General features: G+C 43.5%; 1 protein-coding gene across 1 annotated transcript in view; it reads right to left on the bottom strand.

Moving 5' to 3' along the window:
* HIKESHI (heat shock protein nuclear import factor hikeshi) overlaps positions 1 to 12,747 on the bottom strand; it is a 499,219-nt gene that overhangs the window by 408,231 nt on the left and 78,241 nt on the right. Inside the window, exon 2 of the mRNA XM_044071200.1 lies at positions 12,099 to 12,250. Coding sequence (XP_043927135.1) covers positions 12,099 to 12,250 — 152 coding nt within the window. The remainder of the gene's footprint in view (positions 1 to 12,098; positions 12,251 to 12,747) is intronic.

The raw sequence follows: 12,747 nt of genomic DNA, 5'->3' as shown, positions 1-12,747 counted from the left end.
TATGAAACACCAGAAAAGGAGGACAAGCCATAAGGACTTGAAGCACAGACCCACAGTCTGGCAAAAGTAAGGGCTAACAAAAGTACAGTCTTCCAAGAGCAATATTGCAAGGAAACAAACTGCAGGTTCAAAAGGAGCAAGAGTCAATTTTTCTAAAACAAAATTAAGATCCCAGGGAGGAAGAACAGGCTTCCTGGGAAGCCTAACATGAAGGACATCTTTAAGGAAATGTTTAGCCTCAAATCTAGAAGCTAAAGGAGGAGATAAAGGCAGACAAGCAGAGATAGCTGATAAGTGAGCCTTAACAGAAGAATAAGCCAACCCAGCATTGAGCAATTCACACAGATGAGACAGAAGCAAAGGAACATCCACAGAAAGTGGATTCAGATTATGAGAAAGACACAAAACTGAAAATCTCTTCCATTTGGATAAGTAGGATTTCCTAGTATTCGGTTTCCTTGCCTACTGTAGGGCCCTAAGCATGTCCTCAGAAAAAAAAGGTGTCTATGTGGAATCAAAATCCTATCATCCACAGTGTCAGCTGAAGAGTGGGCAGGTGGGGATGGATGAGAGATCCCTTGTCTTGTGTGAGTAGATCCACCCTGTGAGGCAACTTGTGATGACTACCCTTGCTTAAATGCAGAAGAGGTAACCAATGCCATCTCGGCCAAAAGGGAGTCACCAACAAGACTTTGGGAATGCCCCTGCTGAATTTCGAACAGAACTTTTGGAATGAGGGGAAGGGGAGGGAAAGTATAAAGAAGCATCCCCTTCCAATAAGAAGATAGGGCATCCACCTTCCACACCAGAAGACCCGGGACTGCAGCACAAAATAGAAGTTGTCTGTTCAGAGGGAAGGCAAAAAGATCTATTTGAGGAGTACCCTGCTGGTAGAAAATGTCCAGAAACACATCCTTGTGAAGCATCCATTTGTAGGATTAAGTTAAGGACCTGTTTAGTGTCTACCACAATGTTTTGACCCGAGGGAATGTAAACTACCTGAAAGGTCACTTGATATTGGATAATAAGACCCTACACTAGGAGTGCCAACCAGCAAAGACAAGATCTTGCCCCCCCCCCCCACACACACACACACACGTTTGTTTACATGACACATCACTGTGTTATTGTCTGTAAATACCTTGAGAGGTCCTAGGGAGAAAACAGATGAAAAGCTTGAAGCACCAGAACAGTTCTCATCTCTGACATTGATGTGTTCTTTTTGCTGAAGAGGCGACCACACCCCCCCTGCACCTTTAGGTAGCCAAAAGCTGCTCCCCATCCCACGTCTGAAATGTCTGTGAAAAGCTACTGAGAAGAAAGAGGGGGGGATGAAAAGGAAGCCCTGGATTTAAAGAACTGCTGGATCCACCAGTAAAGTTCCTTCTTGAGACAAGGTAGAAGAGTAACTACAAATTCTAGGGTATGCACATGCTGAAGCAAAACTGACTTCAGAAACCACTGAAACTTTCTCATGTGGAGTTTGGCCAGAGGGAGCATAGGTAAGGTGGATGCAATGAATCCCAGGGCTCTCAGAAACCCCTAGGCTGTAATACAGGCCAGAGGAAGAAGAGTTTGAAAGATGGAAAATGAGTGTCAAGGCCTTGGGAGGAGGCAGGGATCCCAGCATAGGCACCAATTGGATCCTGCACCCCAGACAAACATGGTGTTGAGAAGAAGTCAGATAAGACATTTTGAAGTTTATTGTAAACCCCATGGCTTTGCACAAGGGAAATTGCAAAAATGAAGATTTTGCAACAGGATCTCTGGAAAGGATGTCTGAAACAGGTCATCCAAGTAAGGAAAACCTTGGATCCCCTGAAGCCTGCAAAAAGCAATCACAGGAGCAAGGCATTTGTTGAATACCCTTGGGGCAGTAGAAAAGCCAAAGAGCAAAGCAGAGAACTCAAAATGCCAGGAAGCAGATAAATGTAAAAACTTCCTGCACAGCAGAAGGATCAGAATATGGAGATAAGCATCCTGGAGTTCCAGAGACACCATATAATCCCGAGGAAGCAAGAGAGGGAACAAAGTCAAAGGACAACATTCAAAAGGACGACACCTTCCTAAAAGTGTTTAAATTAGACAGGTCTAGAAGTGGTCTCCAACTACACTCAGAGTCAAAACATCCTAAAGCATATCTGGAAAGAATGATAGAGGTTCCTGAGAGGGCTGAGGCACACCCATAAAAGAGGAAGGGATTTACAGACCATGAAATACCCCTGGTGAATAATGGACAGGACTGAGGAATCCTGCATAATCTGTAGCCAACCGGAAAGAGAGGGAGGCAAATAGAAAGAGTAAAGTGGTGAGAAGAATAGGGTAATCAGACAGCACCTGGTTTATCTGGAAAAGGAGACTTTTCTAAGGTACAGAAGTCTGAGTAGCCATACCAGGAGGAGCCCCCTTGCCACCCTTTTTACCCTTTGGAGGAGGGCAAGACTGCCTGCGAAAAGGATGGCTTATTGGGGTAGTTTCTCTGAAATTTAAAGCACAGGAGAAGCAAACACGTGTAGGTTCCTGTAAAGCCTTGCCCTTATCCTCAAGGGGCTTAAACATAGCAGCAGTAGCTTCACTAAACAACTGTTTATCAACAGGGGCATCCATCGACTTAGCCTTAATATCATCGGGCAAAGGTTGAAGCTGAAGCCAAGAATACTTCCTCATCACGGACCCAAAAGCAGCAGCCCTAGAAGCATCTGCTGCATCATGACTACACTTGATGGAATAACTAGCCACTTGGGAGAAAGTCCCTAAAAGCAAAAGGGCAGAGGTTTTTCCCTCAGAGTCTGGAAGATGAGAAATAACCAGACAGGCCTAGGAATGGAGAGTCAACAAATACCTGGATATATGGGTCTGAAAATTAACAGCTCTAAAAACCAAGACAGCAGAAGTATAAACCTTCTTGCCTAGCCTTTCCATGGTCTTTCTATCTTTATCAGAAGGCAGCAACTTGGGAGAAGGAAGCAATTGAGAGGGCTTCTCAGAAGCTACAGACACCACTGAGGGGTCAGCAGAAGGACATTCATAAAATAAATTTACAGTCCTCAAGTTACCCTATAGAATTTATAAGGTTTCTTGGGAGCAAGGGGGCTGAGAGTCTGGAACCTTAGAAGCACTGGAAGAGACATTCAGGAAGGCAGCCAAAACAGGAGTTTCAGCTGAAGGTCTAGGAGAACCCATATGCAGCAACTCGTACTTTTTTTTTGTACCTCAGGAACCTGAGCACAATCTCACTTAAAGAACACCATCATCATCCTGGAGATTATGTCCCCAAAAGAACTCTCTTCAAAAGGAAGCATCAGGACTGGTAGACTCCTCTTCCTCTGATCCATAATCCAAAGGAAAAGGAATCAGAGAGTAAGCAAGGGATTTCCCATCCAAATCCAGCTCCTCCTCAGATGAATCCTGTTCCCACAGTCTTTTTAGTGGAGTAGAGGACTGGAGTGGGGATGCTGGAAAAGAAACTCCCTGAGGAGGTTTCAATGTCATCAAAGCACTAAGCAAGCCCTGAGTGAAGGACTGCCATTTCATTCTATGGATCCTTAGAAAAAGGAGCAATATGTATGGTCTTTTGTTTTTTTCGCCTTATAAAATTTGGAAGGCTCTGACCCTGGATGGCATTCAATGATGGTAGTAGGGACTTCTTTGTTGAGAAAAATTTGAGGAACACCTCTAGGTCCCTTAGAGATAATCAGCCATAGTTCCCCCTGAACATCCAAAGTGGACATCTGCAATGCCTCCTCGGACATGGTTAAAGTCAAATCCCTGCTGGCCTCCAACCCGGTCGCAGCAGGAAAATCCAATGATAAAGCTGAGTGACACTCCGGGCATTCACTCGCCTTAGGAGAAATGTCTGGCAGAGGCTGAACAGCAGAAGATTCTTGTCTAAGCTTCCTGGTCATCTTCACTGATGGCTGTCCCTCAGAACAGGAAGTCCCCTCCATCATGTCCTTCGCAAGAAGCTTAAGACACTTTTTTAAGAAAGTACCAAAGAAGAGATTCTGTTATGAATGGTTTTAGGTACAAAGGCCTCATAGATGGAACAAGACGCATGGTCATGTGAGGTGCCAAGGCAAAACTGACACTGTTCGCGCCAGTCTTTATGGAGAATCTGTCTCCCACACTGGCATTTACCCTTCTTGGATGACATGAAACCCCACAAGCAACAATAAAAGATAGACAAGTAAAAAAAAAAGAATCCCAAAGGGGCACTTATCTGCAACAGCTTGGTAAACCAGCAACAGAACAGGTGTTCAGACCGACAATCAAGAGATGGCATTCAGATTGGTGGCAAAGAAGTTTTAAGGATGGTACATCCAGACACCACCTTTATGTCCTATGTTACGAGAGAACCATATGTGTGACATATGGCGTACCTTAAAGCAACCTAAAGGTTTGGGTATACTGACCAGATGTCGGGCCGCCCTTGACAGGGGATCCCCTATGTAATAAATACTGCAACAATGAAATGGAAGGACATCACCAAATCACGAATATGCCAAGGGTGTAGCCACGGGTTAAAAGATGGGTTAACTTCCCTGTCAGTTCAGGTGTGGGGGGTGAACTGACATAGTGCTTCATCCAACAGACAAGAGAATGGGAGACTGGAGGAAAGAATAAAGGCCTAGGGTAGAAGAAATAATACTCGTGGGAAATCAGAATCTTCTAGAAGTAGACTAAGACACTGATCACTAAGGTGCAGATTAATCTGAAGTCTTGGACCATAAGTAGTTCAGCTAAATGATACAGGTATGTACTAGAAAGGAAGAATTCCAAACACAGTCCTAACCAATGTATAGGGTGTCATGACCTTCCAGGTAAAGCCAACAGGGACCATCCCACAATGCAGTTTTACAATAGTAATAGGGTAAGAATAAGACGATAGGTGGGGCATTTTAGATCAGTGAATTATACTTTGGTAGTGATGTGGTCAAGAAGGATTTAGAAGACTTGAAGCAAATTAAGAGAGCAAACAAGCTATGGTAATGGGTCAGGGATGGAGTACTCACGGTTACTGATAAGGACAGGAAGAACAGGCCAAAAGAAAATGCAGCCACTGTGACACACCAAAGGGCTGTGAGACTACCAATTAAGGAAAAATATTGGACCTTCAAGAGATGGAAAGATGGGAATGAGAGGTGGAGGCGGCACCGATACAAGCAGGTTAGCAAAAATGCTATAAAGATGGACTGGACAAAGATTAATGCTGGAAGGGGGTTGACCGAAGGGAAGCAGGGGTCTTTTTTTTTTTTTTTTTTTAATATACAAAGATACACAGCAAAAATATGCTAGAGGCAGAACTGGCCAAGCAACCAGAGAAGAGTAAAAAAAAAAAAAAAAAAAAAAAAGGCAGAGAACTTAATGCTTTGGCTCCCGCAGTCACAAAGGAAATTAAGGGATTAGGAGGAAGATGCTATACTGGGAAGGAGATGGGACAGACTGGAGAGAGGAATGGACAGACTCCAAACAAAGGCAGGAGGTTCAGAGGAAACTCACAGTCTTTAGGTATGCTAAAGCAGAAGGACCACATAGACAGCCTCACAGAGTCATCAGAAATCTGGTCAGTATAGTGCCAGACTCACTGCTAGAGATTTCTAACAGGTCATTGCTGGCTACTGCACAAGTGGCAAAGGATTGGAAGACAGCAAATGTGGCAATCAAAAAGTTGTGAGTGGGGATGTGGGATGTGGGGAAACTATAGGCCTGTTAGCTTAAAAAAAATGGCAAGAGAGGGGGGAGGCAAAATCTTCAGGATGGCAACTTACATGCGTTCATTCCAGAATTAATAATTAGTTAAACATAATCCAGTTTTATGACTGGGTTACAGATCGACTTGAAAGAGGAGTACCAGCAGCTGTAATCGATCTGGGTCTCAACAAGGCCTCTGACTCAATCCCACACAAAAGGTTAACAGAAAAACTGGAATAGTACGAGGGATATGACCATGACTGAGGAACTGGAGAGCTCCATGACTGAGTGGCAGAACATAGAGGGCTATGGTAAGAGGGGCAATGACAGGAATTAGGACCATCACCAGTGGAATACCACAAATGTCCTTGCACAGTCTAGTATCTTATCAGTATTTTTGTCTCGGACATATTTCACAAATCAAAAAACAGTATCAACCTCTTTGCTGGCAATAAAAGGTTAAGTGCAGCAGTTTAAGATGGGGGGGGGGTCAATTTTGTAATGGATTTGTAAAGGCTGAATAAGAGGGAAGGAAGAAGTTCAACTTCGGTCTAAACAAATACAAAATACTATGCAATAACCCTGCTGTAAATTATTGACTTGTGGGGGGGAGAACTGATGGCAATAGAGAAGGAACAGGATACGAGGGCACTGACATACCTGAAATGGACCACTGGCAGCAAGACGAAAGGGCAATCTAGCAAAAAAAAAAAAAAAAAAAAAAAAAAAAAACATGGGTCTATCCTTGTGGGGACAGAATTCAGAAGCAAAGAGGTAACACTTCACTCAGTAGGGTCTTAGACCAGACAGGCAGCTATAAAAGTAAAATGACAGCAAGTTTGTGGAATAAAGCTAACTAAAAGATCCATGGAAAGGAGGAAAACAAATATGAACAAGGGCTGGATGAGCTAGAGATCTTCTCACTGGATACCACGAAAGACACAGATAACATGATACACAAGACTCTGTCAGGAACATGTGAAGGGGTTATTCTGAACAGGAAGGACAGAGAAAGGTGGAGGGTACACAGATGGCAGACTACTCCCTGGATCTCCTAAAGTACAAAAAAGAGCAAGAGACAACACACAAATACACAGAGTGTTGTAGATCAATGCAATGGACTGGGTCAGTTAAGGTGTTGACCTCACAGTCACAATGTGCAGAGTTTGATCTTTGAATGGGAAAATGTCTAGGCTTAAAATGGCTGACCAGAGCATTTGCATAGTATTTACTAAGAAATAAGTCCTACGAACACAAGAATAGGTTGGTGGACAGGTAATCCTAAGAGGTATTCAAACACTCTTGGGAACAGATGGAAAAAAAAAAAAAACGTTCATAGGTAAGTACTAGGCTAATGACCTTGGAGCCAACACAAGCCTAGCCCAAGAATATTCCCAGTCATCCTGTTCTCGGACATTAGTTCCTTGTGCCCCTATCTAAGCAAGGCTGTTGAAGTGATCCCCAGGGTGAATTTCCTGTTACCCATCCACTCGTCAAGATTTTTCTTGAAGAGGGCTAGTGAAGTCCTCTTCTTGACATGAATGGGAAGTTTATTCCAGAATATGGGATGTCCCTGCATTAGGAACCTGAACCTCCAGCAGGTTCTGTTTATTGTGGTGATGAGGTTGAGGTCTTTGGAGCATGTGGTGCGGAGGGATTGAGACTTTTTCAGAGGAAGTATGTCTAGCAACACTGGGTCAGACATGGCTTTGTATGACGAGCACAGCCTCCAAGTAGGCGATATGAGACGGAGTAAAGCTGGAGTTTTTTGGGAATGTCTGTATATGGCATGTTTTTGAGTCCTAGGATCCTCTTTGTGAGGAATTTGTGTGGCCTCTCCAGTTGTTGTAGGTGTCTAGTGAGGTGGCATTGTACTCTATAATGGGTCTAATGAGGGATGAACAGAAAAGGATTATGACTTCTTTCTTCCTGGATGAGAAATTTTTTGTAATGAGGTGTGCCACACAGGACTTTCTAACTACAGTGGCAACAAAGTTGTCGAAGGAGAGGTTGCTATCTACCTGTGTCCTTAGAGCTCTTATCACACCTTGGGGAGTTTAGTGGGCTACTGTCAATATGGTAGTTCGTGGGATCCGTGTTTCTCCCGAAGGGGATGCCGATGCACTTTTTAGCATTGAGCCATGGTTTTGGCACCAGTCATTGGTGTCTGCGAGGCCTTTTTGTAGGATGTTTACATCAGCTTGAGAATCAATAACAGTTCCCAGTTTGCAGTCATCCACAAATTCGGTTAACCAGAGTCCCTTGGTGTTGGCCTGAACTTCAGAGAAGTAGATACCAAACAGGAGAGGACCCAGGACAGAGTCCTGTGGGACTCCACTTGTAACTGCCTGGTAGTCGAATTTGGAGTCCACTACTTTCACCATGTGGGTTCTGTTCATGAGCCAGTTGGCAAACCATCTTATGACGTAGGAGTTAATGCCTAGGTTAGCAAGTGTGTCAATGAACCCTGAATGGGGGAATGGTGTCGAAGGCCTTGGCTAGATCGAAGTAGGCTGTATGGACTACCTTGCCTTCACTGACCGCTCTGGTGACAGATTCAAAGAAGTCTGTCAGGTTGAGCAGACGACATGATCTGCCCTTCACAAACACAAATTTTGAGGGATCCAGAGTTTGAAGGTTCCCCATATCCCTATTTATGAGGTCCATAATGATGCTCTCCATGGCCTTACAGATCAGGCTCATCAGTCTGATGGGGCGGTAGTTTCCAGGGTCATTAGTCGCTCCCCCTTTGTTGAGTGGAATGATTGTAGCGGTGCCCCATTTGGTGGGAACAAAGGCTGAAGTGAGGCTGTGGTTGAACAGGGCACTCAGCTGTGGTGCCAGTTCCTTTTGTAATTCATGTAGAACACAGCCAGGTATATCATCAGGTCCCATGGAAACTGTATTTCTGGCTTTGTACAGTGCGGCTTCTACCTGTGCAACCACATTAGGGATTAGCATCCCTCGGGTATTGGGATGGGCCCTTTAGGGGGTGAAGTTTGCACTAAACTTGTCGGCCAAGATATTGGCAATATCTGTTGGTTCAGCATAAGTGGTGCCGCTGTGCAGAAGCTCAGAGCACATATGCATACTGTTATGCAGATTCTTGACATAGCTAAAGAATGCCTTGTGGTTATCTTTAGCACCTGTAGCAATTTTGTTTTCGTAACTAGTTTTGGAGGATTTGAAGAGGGATCTCAGTTTTTTGCTGAGGCTTACAAGGGAATTTTTCCAGTCTTGGGACTTTACCCTTTTCTGCAACAGTTTTTTTTCCTTCTGTTGTAGAGTTTGTTAATGGCAAGGGACCACCAGATTGGCTTCCTTTTTTTGGAGGACAGGATCTTGGTTCTGTTTGGTATGGCCTGATCCCATCCACTTGTGAAATGCTCATACAGCACTTTGGTGCGTATATACATCCATTCTGTTTGGATGACGTGAAGTTTGATACTTGTCTTTAGATGCTCAAAACTGGCTTTGGAGAAGTTCTTTACTGTGATTTCCTTCATGGGGAGTGAGGGTGGGATTTGCATCTCTGATGCATTATGTTGGGCAATTAGTCTGGAGGGGTGCGTATCCTTTATGAAGATGGATACACCACCGCCTTTGGGGCTTCGGTCCAGATTTAGGGGCCGAAAGGTGTGATATGCAATGTAGCCTGGTAGTGTACAGAGGTCGATGTTCTCCAGTTTAAGGAGTGACTCGAGCGATTACATTTTGAGATTTAGGCTTCTAGCGCCGAGTAGCATAACCCTCAGGTTGCGTTTGGTTGCAGTTTTTATGGTGGGAAATTTGTCTTCAGGGCACTGCCTAAAAAAGGCACTATAGGGGTGGCAAGAGCCTTTGCCAGTATCTGGAATCCCAGGGGTCACAGATGCAGGCAATCTCTGGCAAAGCATCGAGGTCGGTCGATCATGTCATCCCAGGCAGACAGTTGCTGGATCCTCTTTGAATGACACCAGAAACTTAGCCAATTGTTGAAGTCAATAATTTTTTGCTTGCACTGTGGGATCATTCTAGGCGACGGTAGGATGCTACTCAGGGGCTAGGGTCGTACCTGCCTAGGCTAGAAGATCTACGAGCTCCTCCATGTCTCTTTTCATGTAGTCCAGGGAGGTATGTCTTAGGTCGTTCACACCAATATGGACAATGACAGTCATATTGTACTTGTTGTGGAGAGACCCAAGTGCGTGCATTATGTGGCGAATCCTGGCACCCGACAGGCAGCTGACAGTAACTTTCTCCTTATTCAACCTAGTGAGCGGGACGTCAGTGTGCCTTATTATTGAGTCACCTATGACTAGTACTGTGTAAAATGTTTTGCCTTAGGGGCTTAGACTGAATGGCACACTGTTTATGTGGGCTGTGTGTCTTGGGGGTTGTATTTGGATGAGTTGGTTACTTGCATTTCTGCATCGGAGGTCTCTGTTATTTTGGCAGATTTTTTATTGAGGGCCTCCGCAAAAGTGGGCGTGCGTTTTGTGTTACTATGTGAGAGGTGTGGTAGTGTGTGATCCGGGGAGCTATGTGTTATATGTGGTGTGATGTATGTGTTAACCTTCTCATCCCGACTGGTTTGCCCAGTCTTGGTTTGAGAGAGCATGGCCTCTAGTTTGGCTATGTACGTGCATCTCTCACAAATGGATGTGTTTGGAGGTAGGAGGAGAGGTTGTCTGTGCACATGAGGCAGTTGCTACATTGCCTCAGGATGCCCAGGTTCACCAGGTTAATAGGAGAAAGCGTAGAGAACTGACCTTTAGACATGCCTGGATAGGTGCTTAGTTATTTAAGTACTGGAGTTGTTTTGCTTCTTTTTGAGTACTGAAGCTGCTTTAGTTCCTTTATGGATGGTTTTTAGTGCTACTAGCAGTTGGTACATTTACAATAACAGCTGCAAGAGGTTCCGAGCAAGTGCGAAGAAGGAATGGAGGAAAAGCAAAATGTTAAATGCATTTGAAAGGGCAGACAGGAAAGGCTTACTGACTTCTATCATTAATAGATGGTGCACAATGTATTTTTAACTACAAAAAAGCACAATTTATAACTAAAGAAAAGATGCACAACTTGAGGTGAATTGCATTAAATGCTAATGTCTACACACATTGAATTTACATCTGACATGGCACACATTCCTTTTAGAAGTTCACTCAGACTCTGCTTGGAAGCTAGAAGCTCATTCCCAGCGCATGTTATCAACTTAGCATTCTGACCAACATTCAATAGTTACACGCATGGCCTAGAATCAGTACCAGCTAATATCATGGCTGGTTTGATGGGTTATGATGAGAACGTGACATCTTTGCTTTCAAAGAAATTTCTGGATATCATTTTCAACAAGAAATACCACAGTATGTACTCAATGCTTATGCACCTAAGAAAAGTGAAAACAAAAAAACAAATAGATGAAATTTCTCCTTAGTGGCCATCAGTAGAGCTGTGCTGAGCACCAAGAAAATCCACATTCAGTCTAGCCCAATCCAGAAAATAAAATTCAGATCAAATTAGTCAATTAAGCTACAATTCAGAAAGAAAAGTCAAGGAGATAGAGGAGAAGAAAGGCAGGTGATGTCAAAGCACAGGCCACTGCAGACTGCACATATTGATAACCTACAAAATATCACAGATACACTGAGCAGGGAAACTCTGGGTAGGCAAAAAGTGAAGAACTACCATTCCAAGAAATACTCCCATGCAGCATATCAAGCTTTACTTCCTACAAATTAAAACATTTCCTGGTCTCTTATGGGTCTATCACTAGTTTTACTAGTCTTTGCCATGTTCCTCCCTTGAAACCCTTCCTCCATCAAAAAATCTCAAAGATTTTAGCTTTGGCACTTGGCGTAGATGTCTGCAATTACATCACCCTTTCTGGTACAGAACAAAGATAATCCGTTTCCCCTGAATGTTCAAATTCTGCCACACTGTCTTTTTATACGCATATGCCTGAATTAATGAAACCAAGTAATTGCATTGCTGGTTAGGTTACTTTAATTTCTTTTTATAAATATGCAACAAAGAACCATCAAAAAAATCCATGGCAAACGAAATATGTGCAAATTTTGAACAATCCTTACATATTTACAATACAGCAGAATAAACTGATGTATAAGCAAGACCTCAATTTATTGAGATACTGCACTGTAATTTCTATAATGGTTTGCACAATATGCTTACGTCTACCTCTCTAATAATACAGTAGTTTTGGTAATGTTTGGAAATGGTAGGCAAATGCATGTTCAGCTTCATAACCTTGCAACAGTATAGGTACTTCAGCTTCTGTTAGTAAGCTGGAACTCTGTCCTTGTGTAATATTTTCCAGCAGTAGGAACAAGACTCTACATACCTGCTTATCTTACTCGGCAAACATCTAAATAACAATGTCAACGATGCATCAGTATCACCTGCATTACCTGAGTAAAGGCATCAAGAGTTGATGGTGCAGCGCTAGCTACAGGAGTCTGTTGTGCCAATTGTTCTTGTGGTTCAACAGATATCCCAATCTGAGCAACAGATGGCATCTGAGGAATGGTCATGGCTCCAAATGGGTGCTGGCTGCCCACTCCTGCAAAAAAATATAGCAGTTCTGTTTTCTTTGTTTCATAGTCAACAAGCTAAGACATGAAACAAGCTACACAACTTTATCTGATTTAACAACACTTTCCTCAAAGCAACTGAGCACCAGTCCAATAAGATGAAAATTAATCTAAGCAGCAAGATACTCACAGCATGCTTTAAAATTATTACTTGTAAATCTCACTGATGCAGACATCTCACAAAAACAGCACAAAGTTTCACTGCAATGTCCAGTTCTGTGGCACAGAGGGATAAAACCTTCACAATTACCCAAATAATGCAACTTTAATTACTGATTCAGATGTTGGAAAACTAAGCAGGGGAGGGTGGGAATAAGTGGCTTAAACCAAGTCTGCCATTCTGGTGGGGGTGCAGAACTAGTGGCTCCAGTCAACCAATCTGATCCCACATAAGTGCAGACTTACAAAACACCAACAGCTGTGGGATTGGAGCACGTGGGTTTACCAAACCCAAGCCACTCATGGG

The sequence above is a fragment of the Protopterus annectens genome, chromosome 5.part0, assembly GCF_019279795.1.
Source record: "Protopterus annectens isolate FY-2018-M chromosome 5.part0, PAN1.0, whole genome shotgun sequence".
NCBI classification, from domain to species: domain Eukaryota; kingdom Metazoa; phylum Chordata; order Ceratodontiformes; family Protopteridae; genus Protopterus; species Protopterus annectens.
The sequence above is the reverse complement of the archived record's forward strand: the minus strand, read 5'-3'. Positions and strand labels throughout refer to the sequence as shown.